General features: G+C 53.2%; 2 protein-coding genes across 2 annotated transcripts in view; both read right to left on the bottom strand.

Annotated features, from left to right (window-relative positions):
- Positions 1–14573, bottom strand: part of GNB1L (G protein subunit beta 1 like) — a 75220-nt gene extending 60647 nt beyond the window's left edge. The window contains exon 1 of the mRNA XM_039462441.2: positions 14499–14573. The gene's annotated coding sequence lies outside the window, so the exon portion shown is untranslated. The remainder of the gene's footprint in view (positions 1–14498) is intronic.
- Positions 6227–14590, bottom strand: RTL10 (retrotransposon Gag like 10). The gene is made up of 2 exons (XM_010330514.3): positions 14499–14590; positions 6227–12528 (listed from the first exon to the last, which is right to left on the bottom strand). The coding sequence occupies exon 2, from the start codon at positions 12306–12308 to the stop codon at positions 11214–11216; it is 1095 nt and encodes a 364-aa protein (XP_010328816.1). The 5' UTR covers positions 12309–12528; positions 14499–14590; the 3' UTR covers positions 6227–11213.
- Between the last annotated feature and the right edge of the window lie 6119 nt (positions 14591–20709).

Genomic DNA, 20709 nt, shown 5'->3' with positions numbered 1-20709 from the left:
CCTACCTCAGCCTCCTGAGTATCTGGGACTACAGGCGTACGCCACCACACCCAGCTAACTTTTGTATTTTTAGTAGAGACGGGGTTTCACTTTGTTGGCCAGGCTGGTATCGATCTCCTGACCTCATGACTGCCTGCCTCGGCCTCCCAAAGTGCTGGGATTACAGGTGTGAGCCACCGCATCCAGCCAGGTTTCTTATAAAATGAAATAAACATGTTGCCCAACAATTCTACTCCTAGATATGTATTCTAGAGATGTGAAAACTTACATGCAAAAACCCATACAGGAATGTTTACAGTGGTTATAACTAACCACCCAAAACAGAAATGTGAAAAATATAATCAAATATAGCCGGGCGTGGTGGCGTGTGCCTGTAATCCCAGCTACTGCGGAGGCTGAGGCAGGAGAATTGTTTGAACCCGAGACGAGGAGATTGCAGTGAGCCAAAATGGCACCATTGCACTCTAGCCTGGGTGAAGAAGCGAGGCTCTGTCTCAAAAAATAAATAAATAAAAGAAAATCCCGGAATGGATTTTGTGCTCTTCTTTCCCAAACCCATAAGCTTAGTCTAATTGTGAGAAGAACATGGCAAAACCCAGTGGAGGAACATTCTACAAGAGCCTGACCAGTGCGCCTCAACCCTGTCGAAGTTATCAACCACAAGGAAAGTGTTATAAGCTGTCATAGACAGAGGAGCCTGGGGAGGCAGGCCAGCAAATGCTGTGTGGGGTTCTGGATGGGATCCTGCAACACAGAAGGACATTGGGGCAAATTCTGGAACCCTGGATGAAGCCTGGACTTGGGTCTCTAACAACGCATCAATCCCAGGTCATTAGTCATGCACAGAGCAAGATGCTGATAGGAAAAAGCTCAGAAATGCCTCCATGCGTGGGTTAATACACTCAGCCACTGCTCTTGGCCACAGTCTCACAGGCTGTTTCAAATAAAATATATTGCCAAGATTTTGGTGCTATTTTTTCTTGTGTGACAGTTAATGGTATTTAATTTACTACTAATGTATTATGAAAACAATGCCTGTTTAAAGTTTGTGGCTTTGGAGTCAATTCTATCTCTAGTCAACGTGACTTAAACAGACTTAATAAGCCTAGGCAACATAGCAAGACCCTCATCTCTACAAAAAAAAAAAAAAAAAATTGTAAAAAAATTAGCCAGTTATGGTGGTGCCCGCCTATAGCCCCAGCTATTCTGGTGGCTAATGCAGGAGGATCGCTTGAGCCCAGGAAGTTAAGGCTACAGTGAGCTATGATCATGCTACTGCACTCCAGCCTAGACTAGAGAGACCTATGTCTAAAATAAATAAACAAAGAAACAGACTTAATGACCATGGGTAACTGAAACTTCAGCAAAATGGTAGATGCAGTGGGAGCTAATGTCATCATAAAATACCTGTGAGTCCATAGTGAGTGCTTCTCCCATTTCAAATAATTTACCATCCTATTTTTGCCCTAATATAAATCCCTCAACAGTGCCCCTGGTACAAGCTAGCAGTTATTTGGTTAAACAAATGAGCTGATGACTTTTATCGTGACCATCATTACTTCCAGAAGGCGTCTTCTTTCTACGAAAGTAGAGCAGCCAGTGGGGAAAGAAAGGACACTGACGTAACCACTGTTGCCCTCCACCAGCCCGGCCCACCTAATTTCCCTGTGAAGTGGCACAGCCATTCTAAGAGGAAGATGTCGAATCGGCTGGTCTTCCAGGCCAGAGAGAACATGGCCACGGCCATGAGGCCTGAGCCAGGCACACAGATGGTATGGGCTCCCTCCCACCTCCTGCTCATCTGGCACCTCTCAGGCTACACCTGGAACCAGAAAAGTGCTCCCTGGACAGGCCTGTCCTGAGCAGAGGGCTCAGCATCATCCTCTGCCTTCCTGGTGAGGCCAGACAGCAGCGAGGCCCAGAGTCTCAGAACTGTCCCCTACATTGCAGCCTCCGCCGGTGACCTTGCTCTCCCAAAAAGCCTCACACACCCCACTCCAAGAAGCTGCATCAGACACAGCTGTCCAGGCCAGTTCACTGGCACACATCTCAAAGTGCTGCTGCTTCAAACCAGGAAACTGAGGTCTAGTCACACCCTTCCCCATCTCTGAAACGCAGGGCGGTCAGCGGGGAGTCAGTGGGGTCAGTCACAGAGACTAGCTCCCAACAACCCTTCTCAGTCACTGATGTTGTTTGCCCACCAAGGCCCCAGGGATCAGGACTGCTTCCATGGCCTTAGCTCTCGGCCCAGGACCAGGTGGGGAGCAGCATAGTGAGTAACGCCCAGGCCCCTAAGGGGTGGTCCTGCCATAAATAATGCCAAGGGCACATCCCCCTCCAAGGAAGGCCAGACCTGCCTGGGAGGGCTACAGAAAAGCTGCGCTCTAGCTGCAAACAGGAAGGGATGAGCCTGCTCAGATGGTGAGGTCCCTATCCTGTTACCTGCCACTCATGGCCACAAAGGACCAGACACCCTCCTTGGGCCAAGGAAAACATGCTGCACCTCCCTGTTCGGATCCCCGGCTACCAGGGCCAGCTACTCGGGATACCAGGACTCTGCTGGTGTCACCTGGCCTGGGAAGGACCCGAGCAGCTCAAGCTGGCCACATGCCAGCCACAGCCCTGGCCACGGCCCCCACCTGCCCACGCCCATTGCAGCCCGCTCCCTGTCCTGAGCGCGGGAAACAGGCCTGCCAGCAGTAACTCAAACTTCACAAAGAAACCATTTCTGGAATGGGGCTCCGTTTGGCGATTCGGAGTCAAAGGCGCACTTCATAGCTCCTTTCCAAATCCCGTGCATTGTCAGGCCCCGTTCCCCTTTGAAGCCTCGCTGAGTGATTGAAGCGTCTACTTTCTGAGGGGCAGATAGCACAGGGCCGGTAATCTGACTCTAAGCCACGGGATAAAGGTAGTTTGTTTCCTCTCAGCCCGTCTGTCAACACCTCCTCAGTAATTAGCCCTAATTATTACAGAGGGCCAGCCTCCCATTCGGTTATTAAATCAGAAATAGTATCACGGCTGGGCATCTGTCAACGCCCCGACTGGCGACCTTCGATTCATTGAATCCTCTGTCAGTATCCGCCTTTGGAAGCGCCCAGGCAGGCAGGGAGGCAGCGGCTTCAAAGATGCAGATCCCAGGAAGAATTCCGGGGAGGCACAGAGGCAGGGAGGGCAGGTGCCCAGCAACCCAGTGGTGAGGGGAAACTGGGCACCACCCCCTGGGCGGCAAGTGACAGCTCGACCCCAGCCATTTCCTACCTCCCAGGGCTGACCAACGTCAGTCTCTCCGTGGCGGGGAATAGGTCGGCCCCCAAAGAGCTCCTTCCTCGGAGAAGGAAGCACCCCTAGGCCTGCATCAGGCACATCGGTCTCAGGGAGTGGCAGGCAGGCTGCAGCCTTGACTGACGGCTTGGCCTAAGGCCCAGCAAAGCCTTGCACCAGCTCAGTGCAGGGAGGGGAACCTGAGTCCCGGCTGCCCAGAGCACCGGTAAGCTGGCAAACCTGGAAAGCAGAACTCCGATTCCAGCCGGAGACGCAATTTCCACAGCGGGGCTGAGAGTGCTGCGGTCCTACAGGCCCCAGGGAAGGACAGCCACCCACTTCGCTTCTGGGCCTGGATCTCTTCCCCATCCTAGAAAAACGGCCACTTGCGATGCCACAGGGACCGTCTGCTCTGGCAAAGCACCTCCAATCTACTCCCCTAGGGGATGGCTGCCCCCCAGCACGATTCACATCCTCAGGCCAGGAGCCGGGGCTGACCTCACCTCACTTGGGGCAGTGACCCAGGTCCCCCAGGGCTGGCCACCAGCATTCTCCAGAGGCTGAGACCCACGGTGCCCAACCCTACCGCCACCGGGAGCTCCTGGCCTGCGGCGAGCCAGCTGAGGCCCAGCATGGTGCCTACATGCCGACCCACACTAGGTCTGTGGCGCCCCTTCCAGACAGGACCCACCGTGTACGAGTGAGGGCCCCAGAGACCAGTCACTTGTGCTGGGAACACAGACCATGTGGCGTGATTCATTCCCAAGCAGAGGCGAGTCAGTTCCTCTCACCAGCCCCCTGCAGCCTGTTCTTCCCCGAAGCATTGCCAGTCCTTTGGGTCCCCATGGCCACCAAACGCCACACTGGCAGGACCAGGCCCCACTGGGCCAGTGGGGTTGGGTCTCATAGAAACAAGGACATGGGTTCGTTTTCTTCCTTGGAAATGTCTGGAAGCCGCATGGCTGGGGTATGAGGAGTGACCTGCTGACCAGCCCGAGTCAGCAGGGGCGCCAGGCAGGCGCTGAAGTTTAGACTTCTCCTTGGCACCAGGAGACTGGCTGCCCCAGCTGGGCCAAGAGGAAATGCCAGCGTGAGGAGCCACCAGGCTGCAGGGGCAGGCAGGATGGGCAGGCGGGGTCTCTCTGTGAGCAGGCATCTCACGTTGTGGCTGGGGATGTCCATTGCCCCAGGAGTGGGTCCCAGGAGTCTGGCAAGATGGCAGGAAGGAAGCCTGACTCGGGCATTTTTAGCCAGCCTGCCCCAGGCACTTACGGGCAGAGGCAGGAACCCAGCCCGCAGAGAGGACCGGCCTTTTTGCCTGGGATGAACACACGGAAAAGCTTGCTGCTTTACAGGAAGCGTGACATTCCTGTGCACCAGTCCAGCCTCTGCTTGGAGGCCATCCCGGCAGGGAGACAGACAAACCTCACGGAGCGTGCAGGACAGGGACCAATTCCCTGGGGCTGCTGCCCCTGGCCTAGGGGAGGGATGCGCCCTGAGAACTTGGTTAGAGTTGGAGGAGAGGTCCCTAAGCATGCTGGGACTGACACTTTCTGACAGGGGCTTGCCTGTGTGGCTCCTCCTGTGGCAGATGCCACCGTGGGTGGAAAAGGGAGGTCCCCCATCACACATATGGGATGGTGTGGCCAGATGTATGTCTCATCAACTACAGACCACCCAGCTATGTAGTTGGCTGCATACCTGCTTACACACGCATGTCAGCAATGTGCTTGCCACACCCACATCCACATGCAAATGAAGACAGAGGCCGGCCTCCTGCTTGCTCTGCCCTGTGGGGTGCCCTCATAGCCCACTCCATGGGTGCTGGGGGTGGACCCCTCACTGAGGGCCCCCACGTGCACAGCCTGTGGTAAACAGTCTTAGCTCCACGACCCACAAACACTCCCCAGTCCCCTGTGCTGTTCACACACACAGGTGAGGTGGCAGTGCGGGCACAGCAGGGGCAGGGGAGTCACATACCCTCTGCACCCAGCTGGCAGCCCCGCCCATGGGGACACAGAAGAATGTGGCAAGTACATCCATGGGCTCCAGCCCTGTGCTGTGGATCCCTGAGGCAAGAAGGAAAGCAGTGGGTTAATGAGGGCACCCCAGAGGCCTGGGCTCACCTCTGGCCAGCCCCCACCTACACACCATGACCCTGTAACAGAGACGATGCAGCCCAAAAAGAAACTAAGGGAGTGACAGGTCCTGCTGTCTGGAGAGCAGGCTTGGCTGTCCAGCGACACAGCGCCCCCAAGGCCTGCAACAGCAGAGTGTGAACGGTGCTGGGGCTGGGCAAGTGCCATGACACCATCCTCTCTGCCTCTGCATTTGTGATCCAATGTGTTTTAAATCTTGCCAAGACAGGCTCGGCACAGTGGCTCATGCCTGTACTCCCAGCACTTTGAGAGGCCAAGACGGGCAGATCACGAGGTCTGGAGTTCAAGACTAGCCTGGCCAACATGGTGAAACCCATCTCTACTAAAAATACAAAAATTAGCCAGGCGTGGTGGTGCACACTTGCAGCCCCAGCTACTTGGAAGGCTGAGGCAGAAGAATCGCTTGAACCCGGGAGGTGGAGGTTGCAGTAAACCAAGACCAGGCCACTGCACTCTAGCCTGGGTGACGGAGCAAGACTCCATCTGAAAAAAAAAAAAAAAAAAAAAAAAAAAACCACCAAAAACCTTGCCAAGACAATTTGAAGAATGGGGGCATGGGGGGTTTCCCTATGAGATAATCAAGACTTATAAAGCTAGAATAACCCAGGAGGGGACAGATCGGAACAGAGAGTACGCAGGTAGCCCAGGCGCGGCCTGTGGGGAGCTGCAGCCAGGCTGTGAGTTGCTGCAGCCAGCAGCTGATGCTGGGGCAGGCTGGTGCCCTGTGGAAAAAGGTGAAATGGGATCCCCTGTCGGTCAGGATATAATAGGTTATGCTGTGGAAAACACAAGCCCCAAACTCAGTGTCTTCACACATCAAAAATTTATTTCTTGCTCATATTACATGTACATCGCAGTCGGCAGAGGGGCTCTGCTCATCGCAGGCTCTCAAGGATGACAGTAGACCCCTCCCTCCCACCACAGTTACACTTACAGGTACACTTGAGGTTGAATGTCAAAAGCAGAATGTTACAACCTGGGAATACAGGATAATGCTGTGCACCCCCAGGTAGGGAAAGATTTCTTAAGTGAGAAACAGTGTCACGTACAGCACAACTAGGCACTGCCCACTCAACAGCTGAGGCTTGGCCATCCAACACGCCTCAGTATGGCCCCAGAACCCAGGGCCTGGGGGACAGGCATGTAGAGACGGCGGCCTGCTCAAGATAGCACTGTCAGGAACAGCAAAGACAAAACCAGAGAAGCCCATTTCGGGCACTGCTGTGAGCAGAACTGTGTCCCCCCAATATTATGTTCAAGTCCTAACCGCTAGGACTTCTATTTGAAGACAGAGTCTTTAAAGAGGTAATTCAGGGTTCGTTGAGTTCATGGGTGGGCCCTGATCTCACAGACTGGTGACGTCACGAGAGATTAGGGCACAGACCCAGACAGGGATACGACAAGAAGGTGGCCATCTGCAGGCCAAGGAGTGAGGCCTCAGGAGAAACCAACCCTGCCCACACCTTGATCTCAGGCTTCCAGCACCAGAACCATGAGGAAATAAATGTCTGTTGTTTAAGCCTGTCGGCCTGTGGTCCTTTGTCAGGCAGCCCCAGCAGACAAACAGGTGTGTTGCCCGGGGACAGACGCAGGCCATCCTCCCATCCTTAGCAGCAGCACCCACCAGCCCCGCATTGGGTGGCTGCTCTACTTCATACTGAGCACCCTGGCCCACAGGATGATCAGCTGCTCCCGTCCTATGGAACTCAGGTGTGGTTCTGTGGTTTCCTTTGGCCACAGAAATGGAAGCGGGGTGACACACATCACTTGTGGCCTGCTGTGGTCTTTCCCCTGCCTCAGTTAGCATGGAGAAATATGTCCAGGTAGGCTCTTGTCAGCACAGGTTTGACAGGCTCCATCCACTGTGGCCGCCAGGTGTGAGCAAGAAATAAACAGCGTCAACCGTAGCACTACCGCTGGAGATCTTTGTTACTGCAGCACAACCTGCCTCATGCTGCCTGACCCTGCAGGGTAACAGTTTTATTTGCCTTGCTCCTTTATTGCTGGATCTTTGGGCTTTTCCAGTTCTGCTGTTCAAAAAACAGTGACACCCACAAGGTGGGTGTCAGAGGGCCTAGACCCCAGCCAAGGCAAGGCATGGGCACCACTCTCATTCCAACCTTCTGACCACCCCATGATGAAAAACTATGTTCACAGCTCAAAAAGGTCAGATGAGGACCCTCAGCTCATGAAGGGAGGGGAGGAGCCAGGGCCAACCTCCAGTCCCTGCTCTAAACCCCCATGTAGTGGCACCAAATCATGACCATCCCTGCCAAGAGCCCTCATGCACCTAGCAAGCAGTCACAGCATGTGTGTTCCCAGAACACACACCTTATGTGGTCAAACTGTAATATTGTATACTCCCACCAATAGCATGAGAAGGCCCGCTTCTCCATACCTCCACAACTCTGGGCATCTAAGACTTTTTAAATCCTGGAATCACAGGCCAAAAAAGTTCACCCGTATTTCCCTCTAGTACTTTCGTAATTTTAACACTGAAATCTTTAATCCTTCTAGAATACGTACTGACATAAAAGAGTGAGGCATGCACTCGGCCTTACTGTCTTCCAGAGGGCCAACTGCTTTTACTGAATAATCCATTTTACCCTCATTAATTGGAAATACCTCTAGCATGTACTAAATCTCCCTATTTATTTGACCCTGTTTCAAAGTTCCCTATTCTCTGCTCATCTGTCCACAACATCTAAGTATTTTAATTATCGTAGCTTTATAAAATATTCCAATATCCCATAGGACCTCATCCTCAGAACTTCCTGTTTTAAAGTTTTCCTTGGAGACAGGCACTTCAAACACCATCTCATAGCACCCATCGTGTCCTATCTTCAGGATAGAAAATCTCCGGTATTTCCAAGGGAAGCGAGGGACAGATACCATGATGGGAAAGCAGGGCCAGCACCATGGCCTGTCCCTGAGCACACCCAGCAAACCCTGTCAGGCTCTGTGGCTCCTGAGCACCCCCGCTTCGGGTCTGTCGGTGAGTGGGAGCCAGGAGAGACAAACGACCCAGGGAGAGTGCCTCCTCTCCTGGCCCTTGGTGCACCTCCCTCCCCAAGGAGCAGGAAAGCAGCTCTGTCATCTGTCTGTCTGCAAGCAGGTGCTGCAGCAGCTGGCCACATAGCAACTCTGCAAGGGGCCGTGTGTACTGCCTGTCGGGAAGGCCGTGCCGAAGCCCATCCTTGCCTCCACCCTACCTGTGCCGGAAACCTGGACATCAGCACTTTGAGACCCTGCTTTCCTCTCTAGAGAAAGCCCAAGCACAATGAACAGGACCCATTTTACAAATTAAAAACCAGGTCACCTGGACTCTCCCATGAGCTCTCAAGCCTGCGTAGGCTAATGCTGTGCAACTGGCCCTCAGACACATGGCAGACCATAACTCACACATCCCCAGGAGCTGCCTGGGTCTCAAGAGCCGAAAAGGCCAAGCCCCAGTAGGACAGAGTTCAGAAGAGAAGGCAGCAACCCCAGGCTGAAGGATCCACTTCAGGTCCACTAAAGGGAGATGGGAAGGTGGCCTGTCCAGAAGCCTGTGGGACAGGGTAAGGGTTAACTGGGTGACCAGTCTGTCCATCCCAGAGAGCAACTCTTGAGTTCTACTGCCAGACCCACAGGCAAGCCAGGCCACAGTGCACTGGAGGCAGACATGGGGGAGCAGTCTGACCTGACCCCTCAGGGGTCATTGGATAGAGCCATTGGATAGAGGGCAGCTGTGTGACCTGGCACAGAAGCAGGGGGCTGGGCCAGGATGTCCAGGACTTCCCACATCTGACCAGAATCAAGACTGAACACGGGTTTCCTCAGCCAGCTTACTTACTTTGCGACAGGGGCTATACCCGCTTTCTAACAAACAATAGCTTCCCACCTATTTCCAGGGTTTCCAGCTGTTTTATCTACATGGTATTTGTGCCCTGAAATAACTCACACATAAAACCATCTGAACCCAGAGCCTTTCTTAGTGGTAATTACCAACTAAAATAATCCCAACAATTTCTATATTTCTAAGGTTTTTTTGGTTTTGTTTTGTTTTTGAGACAGAGTTTCACTTTTGTTACCCAGGCTGGAGTACAATGGCACAGTCTCGGCTCACTGCAACCTCTGCCTCCCAGGTTCAAGCAATTCTCCTGCCTCAGCCTCCCAAGTAGCTGGGATTACAGGCAAGCGCCACCACACCTGGCTAATTTTGTATTTTTAGTAGAGACGGGGTTTCTCCATGTTGGTCTGGCTGGTCTCGAACTCCCGACCTCAGGTGATCCGCCTGCCATACAGGTGTGAGCCACCGTGCCCAGTCAGTTTCTGAGTAAGTTTAATCAGATGCTTGCTAATTCGTTTTTCCTTAGTTGGCTGTATTTTCAATTCACATTTCTGCTTTTCCTTCCTACTTTTCAGGAAGGTGTTGTTTTGTTGTTTTCACAATCATAAAACTGAAAGGGGCTTGAAATTCTCATCCAAGCACCAAAGTGGGCACACACTGAACACACTGGGCGGCTGTACCTGCCCATCTTGTGGTAAGCTTGGCTCCAGGAGCTTCCAGGCTCAGCTCCACTAGAAAACCCCTCCTTGTGCGGAACAGGTCTTTCTTCATTCCAATCCTCTGGGCCTGGGGCCTCACAGCTCTGGATTGCTGCCTGGTCCTCACTTCACCTACAGCTCTCGGGAGTCCGTTCTCCACCTGCCAAGCCACCCACCCCCGCCTACTCAGCCCCAGCTCCTTCCATCAGACTCTTGGAGCCTCAAATCCCCTGCTAGAAACCACACCTGCAATGCTGACCTGGAATGCTCATGACCAGGCCTCTGCTTCTGAGAATGCAAACGGGGACTCACTGGTAGGCAGCCACTGCACCACAGGCTCAGCCAGTAATCCAACACGTTTAATGAGCACCAATTGTGTACCAAGCCACATAGCTGACTAAGACAGAGCCCCTGCCCTGGAGGGTCACAGCCAGGAGGGAGATCCAAGTCATTTACCTCACTGGGGTTAACTGCTGAATGGGCGATGTACGGGAGTGCGCAGGGGAGGGGACGTCAGCACAGCAGCAGGGAAGAGGAAGCTGCTTCAGAACACCAGGCATGACTTGAGCGCTAACAAACGAAGGGAGAATGCCTGCAGCTCAGCTTAACAAGGGGCTTGCATCCCATCTGCCTGCATCCAAACCTCCCAGCTGGCCAGGACTGCTGGTAAACCCACCGGAAACATCATTCTCTGCCAAGATGCCATCCCACTCATCCAGGAGAATCAAAGTTGCCACTTCCTCCAGGCAGCCTTCCTCACATTCCAACTGGGACAGAAGTCACAGGGAGCAGAGATGGTGCGGTTAGGGGGACACACAGAGAACCCAAAGAGAAACCAGATCCCAACAGGGCAGATGTAGCAGACCCAGTTCAGTCCCGGCCAGTGTGGAAGATACCAAGGGGGGTGTTTTGTGGGGGTGGAGGTGACAAAGATGATGCAAGTATCTGCTGGGAGTTGATCCACAAAATGACCCCCTCACGGGAGCAGGCCTGGGTGAGACGGCACTCCCAGGTGATGGGCAGGGACACAACTGACAGCCAGCAGGAGCAGGGAAAGGGCACAGGGCGGAGGACAGCTCTGCTGGGGTCGGGGGAGCCGTTTCTGCTCAGGGCAAAGTCCAAAACAAGCACACCTTGCCCAGCTCTGGGGTCGTCTGAAATAATCTGGGGATGCCACTCTCCTCTGACAGGGGACTAAGGGGCTCTCGAGCCACACAGGCCACCTCATCATGAGGCGCAGCATTGCTCCCGCCTGGGTTGTGTTCAGAACCCAGGAGAAAGTGGTGGCTCTCCTGGGGTCTCCGGGGCCTCCACCACCTCCCCTGGGGTACCTGAGGATACCTCCTGGTTTCCCTCTGTCTCCAAAACCTCCTCCTCTGTTTTCCGGGGTTTCAGATCCCCTGGGTGAGCTGGGTCTGGTCTCTGGGCAGGAGAATCAGCTGACTCCAACAGTCTAGGGACAGGTGTGGGGGCTGCCCCCTCTGGCTGAGAGGAGGCTGGTTCCACAGGACCAGGCTTGGAGCTACATGCAGAACTGGGCGGGACTGGGGGCCCCCTGGGTCCAGGGGCGCTCCCCTTGGTCAGCTGCTGACCGGGCAGAGCACTTCTGGATATAGAGCTGGACCTAGGCATAGCAGGGGTGGCCATGGCAGCTGGTAAAGCCCTGGGGGCAGTACCCATGTTGAGTGCCAGGCCCTCCAAGAACCTAGCTAAGTACTGCCTCACCGCAGGCAGCTGCGGGGACACTGGTGGCCGGCTGGAGGCCAGGGGCAGGGGACAGGGAACCACCTCATGGTACTCAGCAAAACTGTTAGGGTCTTGAACAACTTCCTTGAGATCCCGGCAGAAGAGCTCGTAATCGTCAGGCAGGGGCAGGTCCCCAACAAGGTAGGGGGCTGCCCAGGCCCGGGCTCGGCCTGTCAGGCGCCCGAGGATCTCGTAGACACGGCTGGTGTTGTCCTGATAGTGCTCGAAGCGGAAGGACATGTAATCGTCCAGTTGGGCCAAGAAACGGTCCAGTAGCCATGGGGAGCCATCAAAGGTGCCTGGGTCCGAGCCTGGCACCCAGCAGAAGTCCACCCTGCGGGGTCGGGGGCTGGGCATGCACCCAGCTAGAGGACCCCTTTCTGCGAGCTGATCGCCAGGAGTACCACTAGCTGTGCTCTTCTGCTCCATGATCGTTCGCACGCACACGGGGTCCCCGCAGCAGGGCCGCTCAATCCAGGGATCCACAAGGGGGGTGCATGCCACCCCAGGAGAGGCCTGGTCCATCTGCTGCCATGGGTGTGCGTTGGCATAATTGGCGGCTGCCCAGATGGGAACGCGAGGGCCCTGCTGACGGCAACGGCCGCGAGGCATGCTGGGAGCAGAGGGGAGAAGAGAGGAGAGCCAGCACTGGGGGCAGGGTGTGGACAGATGTGGCTTGCACGGCACGACAGTACAGGGATGGCTGAACAGGGCGTGGCAGACCCACACTGGTCCAGGCAAGTGCTGAGGATCAGGGAGCTGACAGCTGCAGCCTCAGGAGAGCTGAGAAGAGCTGAGGGACTGTCAGTCGCAGGCCACCATCCGAGGCAATCTGTCCAAAGACAAGGTAGGGAAGAGCAGGAACCAGGCCTAACCATCACCACTGGACTGGCGGGAAGAGGCAGCAAGCAGGCAACCCTCTGGTACCCAACTAGGAGGTCTGAGTGGAAGGAGGGGCCCAGGGGACTGGCCTGTGAGGTCTGGGAAGGTGGGCAAATGCTGCCTGTGATAATAATGCAAGGGCACGGTGAAATGACAACCGCTGTCGATTTCAGACGAACAGGCACCAGATCAGAACTGCCGGGGAACTTCAGGATAGCAATAGTAGCAATCTTTTACTGAATGCCCCATTTGCGCCACCTCCCCCACATGAGATTGGTACCAGTACTGTCTTTGAGGCACACACTGCTGAAGGAACTCGTCTGCAGCCACACACCAACCCATCAGTGAAGTAAGCAGAAGAAACTGGCTGGAGACCACAGCCTTAACCGTAACAGCATGCAGACTATAAACTGCATGTGACTGCTGAGCACGTTCTAACTGCCCCAACATCGAACAACGCACAAACGGCATTGTCATTAGGTTCTTCTACATCCCAGCACCGGGCACACGGCAGCTCCTGCCTGCACCCCCGACAGCAGCGGGGAGCCTGCTACTATCTGCTCCCTCCGGACCCCACATGCTTTCCAAATTCACCTCTCACAACTGAGTGCCGCCTGCAGGCAATGCCACCCCCACCCCTAAACACCACAGTCCCCAGCCCAGCCACAGCCCAGTATCCCAGTCCCCCACTGTGAAATCCTGGAATCCCACTTGCTTTGTCTGCTCCCGCCGCTCCAGTCACTTGTGCCCTGGGTCTGGGGAGTCTCAGTTTGATGGCTGAACCTGCCCCTTCTTCTCCATGCAGCAGTCACCTAGGAGGCTCCACAGCCGGCTGGCACAGTTCTCTTCAAGTGGAAGGAGTCCTCCTCCGGGGGTCTCACACTCTCCAGCCGAACGCTAGCCCCCACCCCGCCCCAGTCTCTCTGCAAACAGACGCCCACTCACCACCTCCATGAAACTCTGCTTCACCCTGCATACAAACTCCACCGGCTCACTGGCAGCACAGGGCCGACACACACCTTCCTCCCCGGTCTCCTATCTGCCGGTCATCTCCCCTCAGGACGAGTTGGTTCAAGGACCTCCCAGAGTGGCCTGCAGCACTAGAACCTGCCAGGGCCACTGGCCCTACCTCCACCACCCAAACACTCTGGAACCCCTCAGGTCTGACTCCCTCCCCTCTGGAGGGTCTTCACCTGAAAGCCCAGCCCTTGACCCTGGCTTCCCACCTTACTGTAAGATTATACTAAGGTCTGGGGGCAGCAAACCCACAGGACAGCACATGAGTGTGTCCGGTCCCGTCCCTCATTGCACTCTAAAAAAGCAGTGACCCCAATCCAGGGCCCAGCTCCTACCACCAGCCAAGTTCAGGTATCCAAGTTACCTGCAATGACCACACCCACGCCCAGGAGCCACAGTGTGCTACCCAGATCTCTGCCTTCCCTTCTTTCCAGTCCACCACCCTGCCCACTCACCTGCACACCTGTGTCCAATGGAGCCTGGGAGAAAGCTTCCCTGCGCCAGCCAGCCAGGCCTGCTTCAGCCTGAGCCTTCCTAACGCTGGGCCGCACTCTCACCATTTTAAGCAGCTTAGCCCTCCCACGCCTAACCGTCTGCTGGTTCCCCTGCTTCTCTCCCCACACTGCCTTGGCACAGGAGACTTTCGGCCCTTCTGAACTGCACGGCACCATCCTAAAGGAGCAGGTACCACGGCGCATGTGTAGTTGCCCCCACAAGGCCAAAGGCAGCACCTGGAACGTTGGGGCGTTCTCTGCTCTAGGTAGACCCAGGGGCCCCAACTACAAAACGTGCCCAAAGCCTCAGAGCAAGCTGAGCGCACACGACTGCACCGCCCGCCCCCCAGCGACCGCCATGCAGGAAAGACGAGCTCGCAAGCCCCACGACAGTAAGACGCCCACCTACCTGCGGCTCCGCGCAGCGCCCGCGAAGAGGGTCCAGGGATCCGCAGCCAGAGACCGGGGGACAGGCCTCCCTCCGAGGGCGAGAGTCCGAGCGCCACCTAGAAAGTGGAGAACGAGATCGGCCGCCGTGAGGCCAGGCAAGGCGCGGGCGCGACCTCCCGAAACGGCGACAGCGGCCCGAATGTCTCCAGGTGCCCCCACAAACCCCCGGCGCGGACCGAGAAACTGAGGCCCGCAGGCCTAAGGCACTGCGACCCAGGCTGGGGCTCCGAGTGCCCCTCCGCGGATCAGAAGTCGGGAGAAGACGGAGGGGCGCAGCTCCAGGCCCGCGCGCACGGAGTTCCAAGCCGGCCGCGGCAGCTCCCGCCTCCACACTGACCCTCCGGCCGGAGTCGGCGACGCAAGCAGGCAGCAGCGCCGCGCGGAGTCCAGGGCCCGACTGCGTCGCGCAGCCACGCCTCCAGCGTGCGCGCGGCCGCCGCGTACGAACCCGCGCAGGCTCCCGACACGCCCCACGCGCGCCTCCCAGCCGGGCCGTGCGCGCGCGCTCCGCCCACCGCGCCTGCGCCGTGCGCCGTGTAGGCGCTGCCCCCGTAGGCGCTCCCGGTCCTTGCTGGCGCGGTGGCGCCGCGCGGTGAGTGATGGGAGCGTTTATTCTCACGTGGCGCCGGGCGCCACCGGAGCAGGTGGGGCCGCGTGTGCAGGCGCGAGGCGCTTGGGCCAAAGCTGCCCCCGTGATTCCCAACGGGCGGTGCCCGGCGGTCCCTGAGATCAGGGAAATCTGCACCCGGCTGTGGCGTAGACCGAGGGGCCGATGCTGCCTCAGCCAGCGGTTACTGTCCTGGCGTCAGCGGGACACTGTGGGGGCTGCTGGGGTCGGGCTAAGCCTGGGGGGCTGCAGCTGTCGTGGCGGGTGTGGGCATAGCGGGACTGCTGGGCCTCGTGAGCGCGCTGGAACATGCCCGCGGAGTGCCGGTGCCGGTGCTGGAAACCTCATCAGGGCCCTGTTCGATGTTCTTGCGGCCCAGGCGCGGGAGGCAGGGCGCAGGCAGGCCAGAGGACCCTCCACCTCCATGCCTAGGGGCTGCGGGCAGGGCCCCTGGGCCTCCTTGCTGTGGGTGTAGGTGTGCTTCCCGACCCACGCGGTGGCTGGACCCTGAGAGGGCAGCGAGGGCAGGCTGCCAAGGCCTCCCCACCTGGCCGTGCCCAACTCAGACCCGGGACCAGACCCGCGAGGCTGAAGTGGTGCTCTCCTCCCTTGCATGGGCCGCCCCACACCATCTCTCCTCGGCTTCACGGTGCCTGGAGACGAGGTGGGAGAGGGTGCCGACGCCCCAGCCCAGGACCTAATGCCTGTGGGCCACGGACCTGGATGCAGGCCAGGAGTCTTGGGGCCACGGGCAGCCAGCTGGATTCACCGGAAAGTGACGCTTCTGAAGGGGAACACACACGTAACACACCAGCTCCCTTTCTGCCCTGGTCTAGTGACTCCTTTCATGAAGGCTCTCTGAAATGTTATCTGCATTTACACCCAAACTCACTCACTTTGATCCCTGAAACGCGAATCAAAGATCACATTGTACCTTCCCTGGGTCTGTGGGGCTTTCAGCAGCCTGAGCCAAAAATAATAAAAGTGGCAACCAGCCAGGAAACGCCTTCTTGAAGTGGGAATGAAACTTGGATTTTTTCGGTTGTATCTTTCCTAATTGACCTGATAATTTAAACTTCCTCAAGGGGAAGGTGGGGGTTCCCACAAATTCAGCTTACCTCAGCCTCTAGGCAGCTCGGCCTACAGCTCAGCGCCCATCAGCAGAGTGGGCAGTGGGCCTGTGCAAGAGATTAATTCAACGGAACCAGAAAAGGCCTTTTTTGGTCCAAATAGGTTTTTTTTTTTCTTTCAGGACCTCTCCTGTGTATACCAGTCGCGCACCACATAACCACGTTTTGGTTAACATGTGTAACTGATCATCACACCACATGTGTAACTGATCAAGCTGTGGTTACTTTATTATTGAAGAAAGAAAATTTTTAGGCTAGGTGCGGTGGTGGCTCACACCTGTAATCCCAGCACTTTGGGAGGCAAAGGCGAGCAGATCATTTGAGGTCAGGAGTTTGAGACCAGCCTGGGCAACATGGTGAAACCCCGGCTCTATCAAAAGCATAAAAAAATTAGCTGGGCATGGTGGCACTCGCCTGTAATTTCAGCTACTCAGGAGGCTAAGGCAGGAGAATCCCTTGAACCTGGGAGGCGGAGGTTACAGTGAGCTGAGATTGTGCCACTGCACTCCAGCCTGGACGACAGAGCAAGACTCTGTCTCAAAAAAAAAAAAAAAAAAAAAAAGGAAAATGTTTAATATAAATGTGGTATAGCCTAAGTATACGGTTTTTTGTTTTTTTTAAAGACTGGGTTTCACCATGTTGGTCAGGCTGGTCTTGAACGCCTGACCTGAGGTGATCCGCCCGCCTTGGCCTCCAAAGTGCTTGGATTACAGACGTGAGCCACCACGCCCGGCCACATATACAGTTTAGAAAGTCTAAAGTAGTGTACAATAATGTCCCAGATCTCACATGCACTCACGACTCACACCCACGGCAACTTCCGGTCCTGCAGCCTCTGTTCATGGCAAGTGCCCTAACCAGTCCATTTTTTTTTTTTTTTTTTTTTTTTTTTTTGAGATGGAGTTTCGCTCTTGTTACCCAGGCTGGAGTGCAATGGCGCGATCTCGGCTCACGGCAACCTCCGCCTCCTGGGTTCAGGCAATTCTCCTGCCTCGGCCTCCTGAGTAGCTGGGATTACAGGCACGCGCCACCACGCCCAGCTGATTTTTTGTATTTTTAGTAGAGACGGGGTTTCACCATGTTGACCAGGATGGTCTCGATCTCTTGACCTCGTGATCCACCCGCCTCGGCCTCCCAAAGTGCTGGGATTACAGGCTTGGGCCACCGCGCCTGGCCCAAAGCAGTTCCATTTTTTATTCTTTGCTCTGTACTTTTACTCTAGCTTTCCTATGATTAGGTGTACTAATACCACTGTGTCATAAGTACCTGCATTGTTCAGTAGAGTCACTGCACGTTTGTAGCCCAGGAGCAACAGGCCTTACCATACAGCCCACGTGTGTACTTTATAATGATCTCGCCATAACAAAATCACCTAATGACACATTTCTCAGAATGTATCCCTGTTGTTAAGTGACATATGACTATTTTTTTAAATAAAATTTTAATTTAAAAATAAAATTTCGGGCCAGGCACGGTGGCTCAAGCCTGTAATCCCAGCACTTTGGGAGGCCGAGGCGGGTGGATCACGAGGTCAAGAGATCGAGACCATCCTGGTCAACATGGTGAAACCCCATCTCTACTAAAAATACAAAAAATTAGCTGGGCATGGTGGCGCGTGCCTGTAATCGCAGCTACTCAGGAGGCTGAGGCAGGAGAATCGCCTGAACCCAGGAGGTGGAGGTTGTGGTAAGCCAAGATCGTGCCATTGCACTCCAGCCTGGGTAACAAGAGCGAAACTCCGTCTCAAATAAATTACTTAATTAATTAATTAATTAAATAAAATAAAATAAAAATAAAATTTCAAACTCAGTGTTGGATTACAGGAGCAGGATGCTGCCTTTTTTTTTTTTTTTTTTTTTTGAGATGAAGTCTTGCTGTCGCCAGGCTGGAGTGCAGTGGTGCAGTCTCGGCTCACTGCAACCTGCAAGCGATTCTTCCACCTCAGCCTTCCGAGTAGCTGGGACGACAGGCATGTGCCACCATGCCTGGCTATTTTTTGTATTTTTAGTAGAGACGGGGTTTCACCATGTGGGCCAGGATGGTCTCCATCTCTTGACCTTGTGATCCGCCCACCTCGGCCTCCCAAAGTGCTGGGATGACAGGCGTGAGCCACCGCGCCCGGCCATATGACTGTTTGTTTTTTTTTATTGTGATAAAATATAGTAACATTGGTCATTTTAGCCACTTTTAAGTGTACAATTCAGGAGCATTAAGTACATTCATACTCTTGTATGTCCATCACCACTATTTATCTGCAGAACTTTTTCATCACTCCAGAAACTGTACCCATTAACTCCTCTGCCCCTCCCAGCCCCAGCCCATGGCAGCCATCATTCCATATTCTGCCTCTGTGAATTTAATTACTCTAGGTACCTCATATAAGTAGAATCATCAGTATTTATCATTTTGTGACTGGATTATTTCAATCAACATGTTGTCAAGGTTCATCCACATTGTAGCATGTGTCAGAATTTCCTTTTTAAGGCTGTGTAATATTCCATTGTACACATTGGCCACATTTTGTTTATTCATTTGTTGATGGACACGGGTTGTTTTCACATTTTGGCTGTTGTGAATAATGCTGCTATGAGCATTAGTGTACAAGTATATGTTTGAGTCCCTGCTTTCAGTATGTAAGAGTGAAATTGCTGAATCATATGGTAATATTTTGTTTAACTTTTTGAGAGATTGCCAGACTTTTCCATAGCAGATGAACCATTTTACATTCCCACCAGCAGTGCATAGAGTTCCAGCTTCTCCACATCCTCACCAACATTTGGTTACCTTCTGTTTTGTTCTGTTTTGTTTCTAATAGCTATCCCAACGGTATGAAATAATGTTCCATTGTGACTTTAACTTGCATTTCTCTAACGACTAGCGAGATTTCTTTTCCTGTTATTGACCATTTGTATATATCTTCACAGGAGAAATGGCTATTCAAGTCCTGTGCCCGTTTTTCATTGGATTTTTGTTTTTGTTGTTGAGTTGTAAGAATTTTCTAGATATTCTGGATATTAATCCTTTATCAGATATATGATTTGCAAGTATTTCTCCATAGGCTGCCTTTTCACTCTGTTGATAGTGTCTTTTGATACACAGAAGTTTTTCGTTTCCATTAAATTAAAATGTCATTAACTTAATTTCACTAAATTAAATTAATTTCATTAATTTCCAAGTCCAATTTGTCTATGTGTTGGTGGTGGTGGTGGTGTTATATCTAAATCATTGCCAAATCCAGTGCTATGAAGTTTTGCCCTATATTTTCTTTTGAGTTTCATAGTTTTAGGTCTTTACATTTAGGACTTTAACCCATTTTGAGTCATTTTTATATACGGTGTTAGGTAGAAATCCAACTTGATTCTTTTGCCTGTGAATATCCAGATCTCTGAGCGTGATTTGTTAAAAAGACTATCCTTTCCCTACCTTGGTACCCTTGTTGAAAATAATTTGACCATATATGCAAGAGTTTATTTCCAGGCTCTCTGGTCGGTTCCATTGGTCTGTATGTCTGTCTATCTTTTCTCAGGAAAGTACAGTGTTCATACCACACCATCTTGATTACTGTGGCTTTGTTGTAAATTTTGATATCACAAAACAGGAAGCCTCTAAGTTTCTTCTTTTTCAAGATCGTTCAGGCTATTAGGAGTTCCTAGAGATTCCACATGAATTTTAGGATGGGTTTTTCCTTTTTCTTTTTTTTTTTTTAAACTAGAGACAGTCTCCCCTGCCACCCAGACTAGAGTTTAGCAGCCTGATCATAGCTCACGGCTGCCTCAAAATCTTGGGCCTAACTGATCCTCCTGCCTCAGCCTGCAAAGTACCTATGACTACAGACATGTGCCCCCAACCCCACTTTTTTTTGGGGGGGGTGGGTAAAGCTAGGGTCTTGTTATGTTGCCCAGGCTGGTGTTGAACTCCTAGGCCTTATAAAATATTGGGATTACAGGCATGAACCACTGTACCTGGCCTATGATAGATTTTTATATTTTTGAAAAAAAAAAAAAAACACTGTTGGGATTTTAATAGGATTGCATTGCCTGTGATGATCACTTTAGGTAGTGCTGACATCTTAACAATATTAACTTTCCAACACAGGATGTCTTTCCATTTAATTATGTCTTTAAATGGACAAAGTTGAACACAGGATGTCTTTCCATTTAATTATGTCTTCTTTAATTTCTTTCAACAATGTTTAGTAGTTTTCCATGTACAAATCGTTCACCTTCTTGGTTAATTCCTGTGTATTTTATTCTTTTTGATGCTATTTAAATAAAACTGTTCATTTCCTTCACAAAGTGTTCACTGTTAGTACTATATAGAAATGCAACTGATTTCTGTGTGTTGATTTTGTATTTGACAAGTTTGCTGAATTTGTTAATTATTCTGTTTTTGTAGAATCTCTGTAAGATCCTGTCATCTGTGAAAAAAGAGAA

This window comes from Saimiri boliviensis, chromosome 21 (genome assembly GCF_048565385.1).
Source record: "Saimiri boliviensis isolate mSaiBol1 chromosome 21, mSaiBol1.pri, whole genome shotgun sequence".
NCBI lineage: Eukaryota > Metazoa > Chordata > Mammalia > Primates > Cebidae > Saimiri > Saimiri boliviensis.
This window is presented reverse-complemented; position numbering and strand designations above follow the sequence as displayed.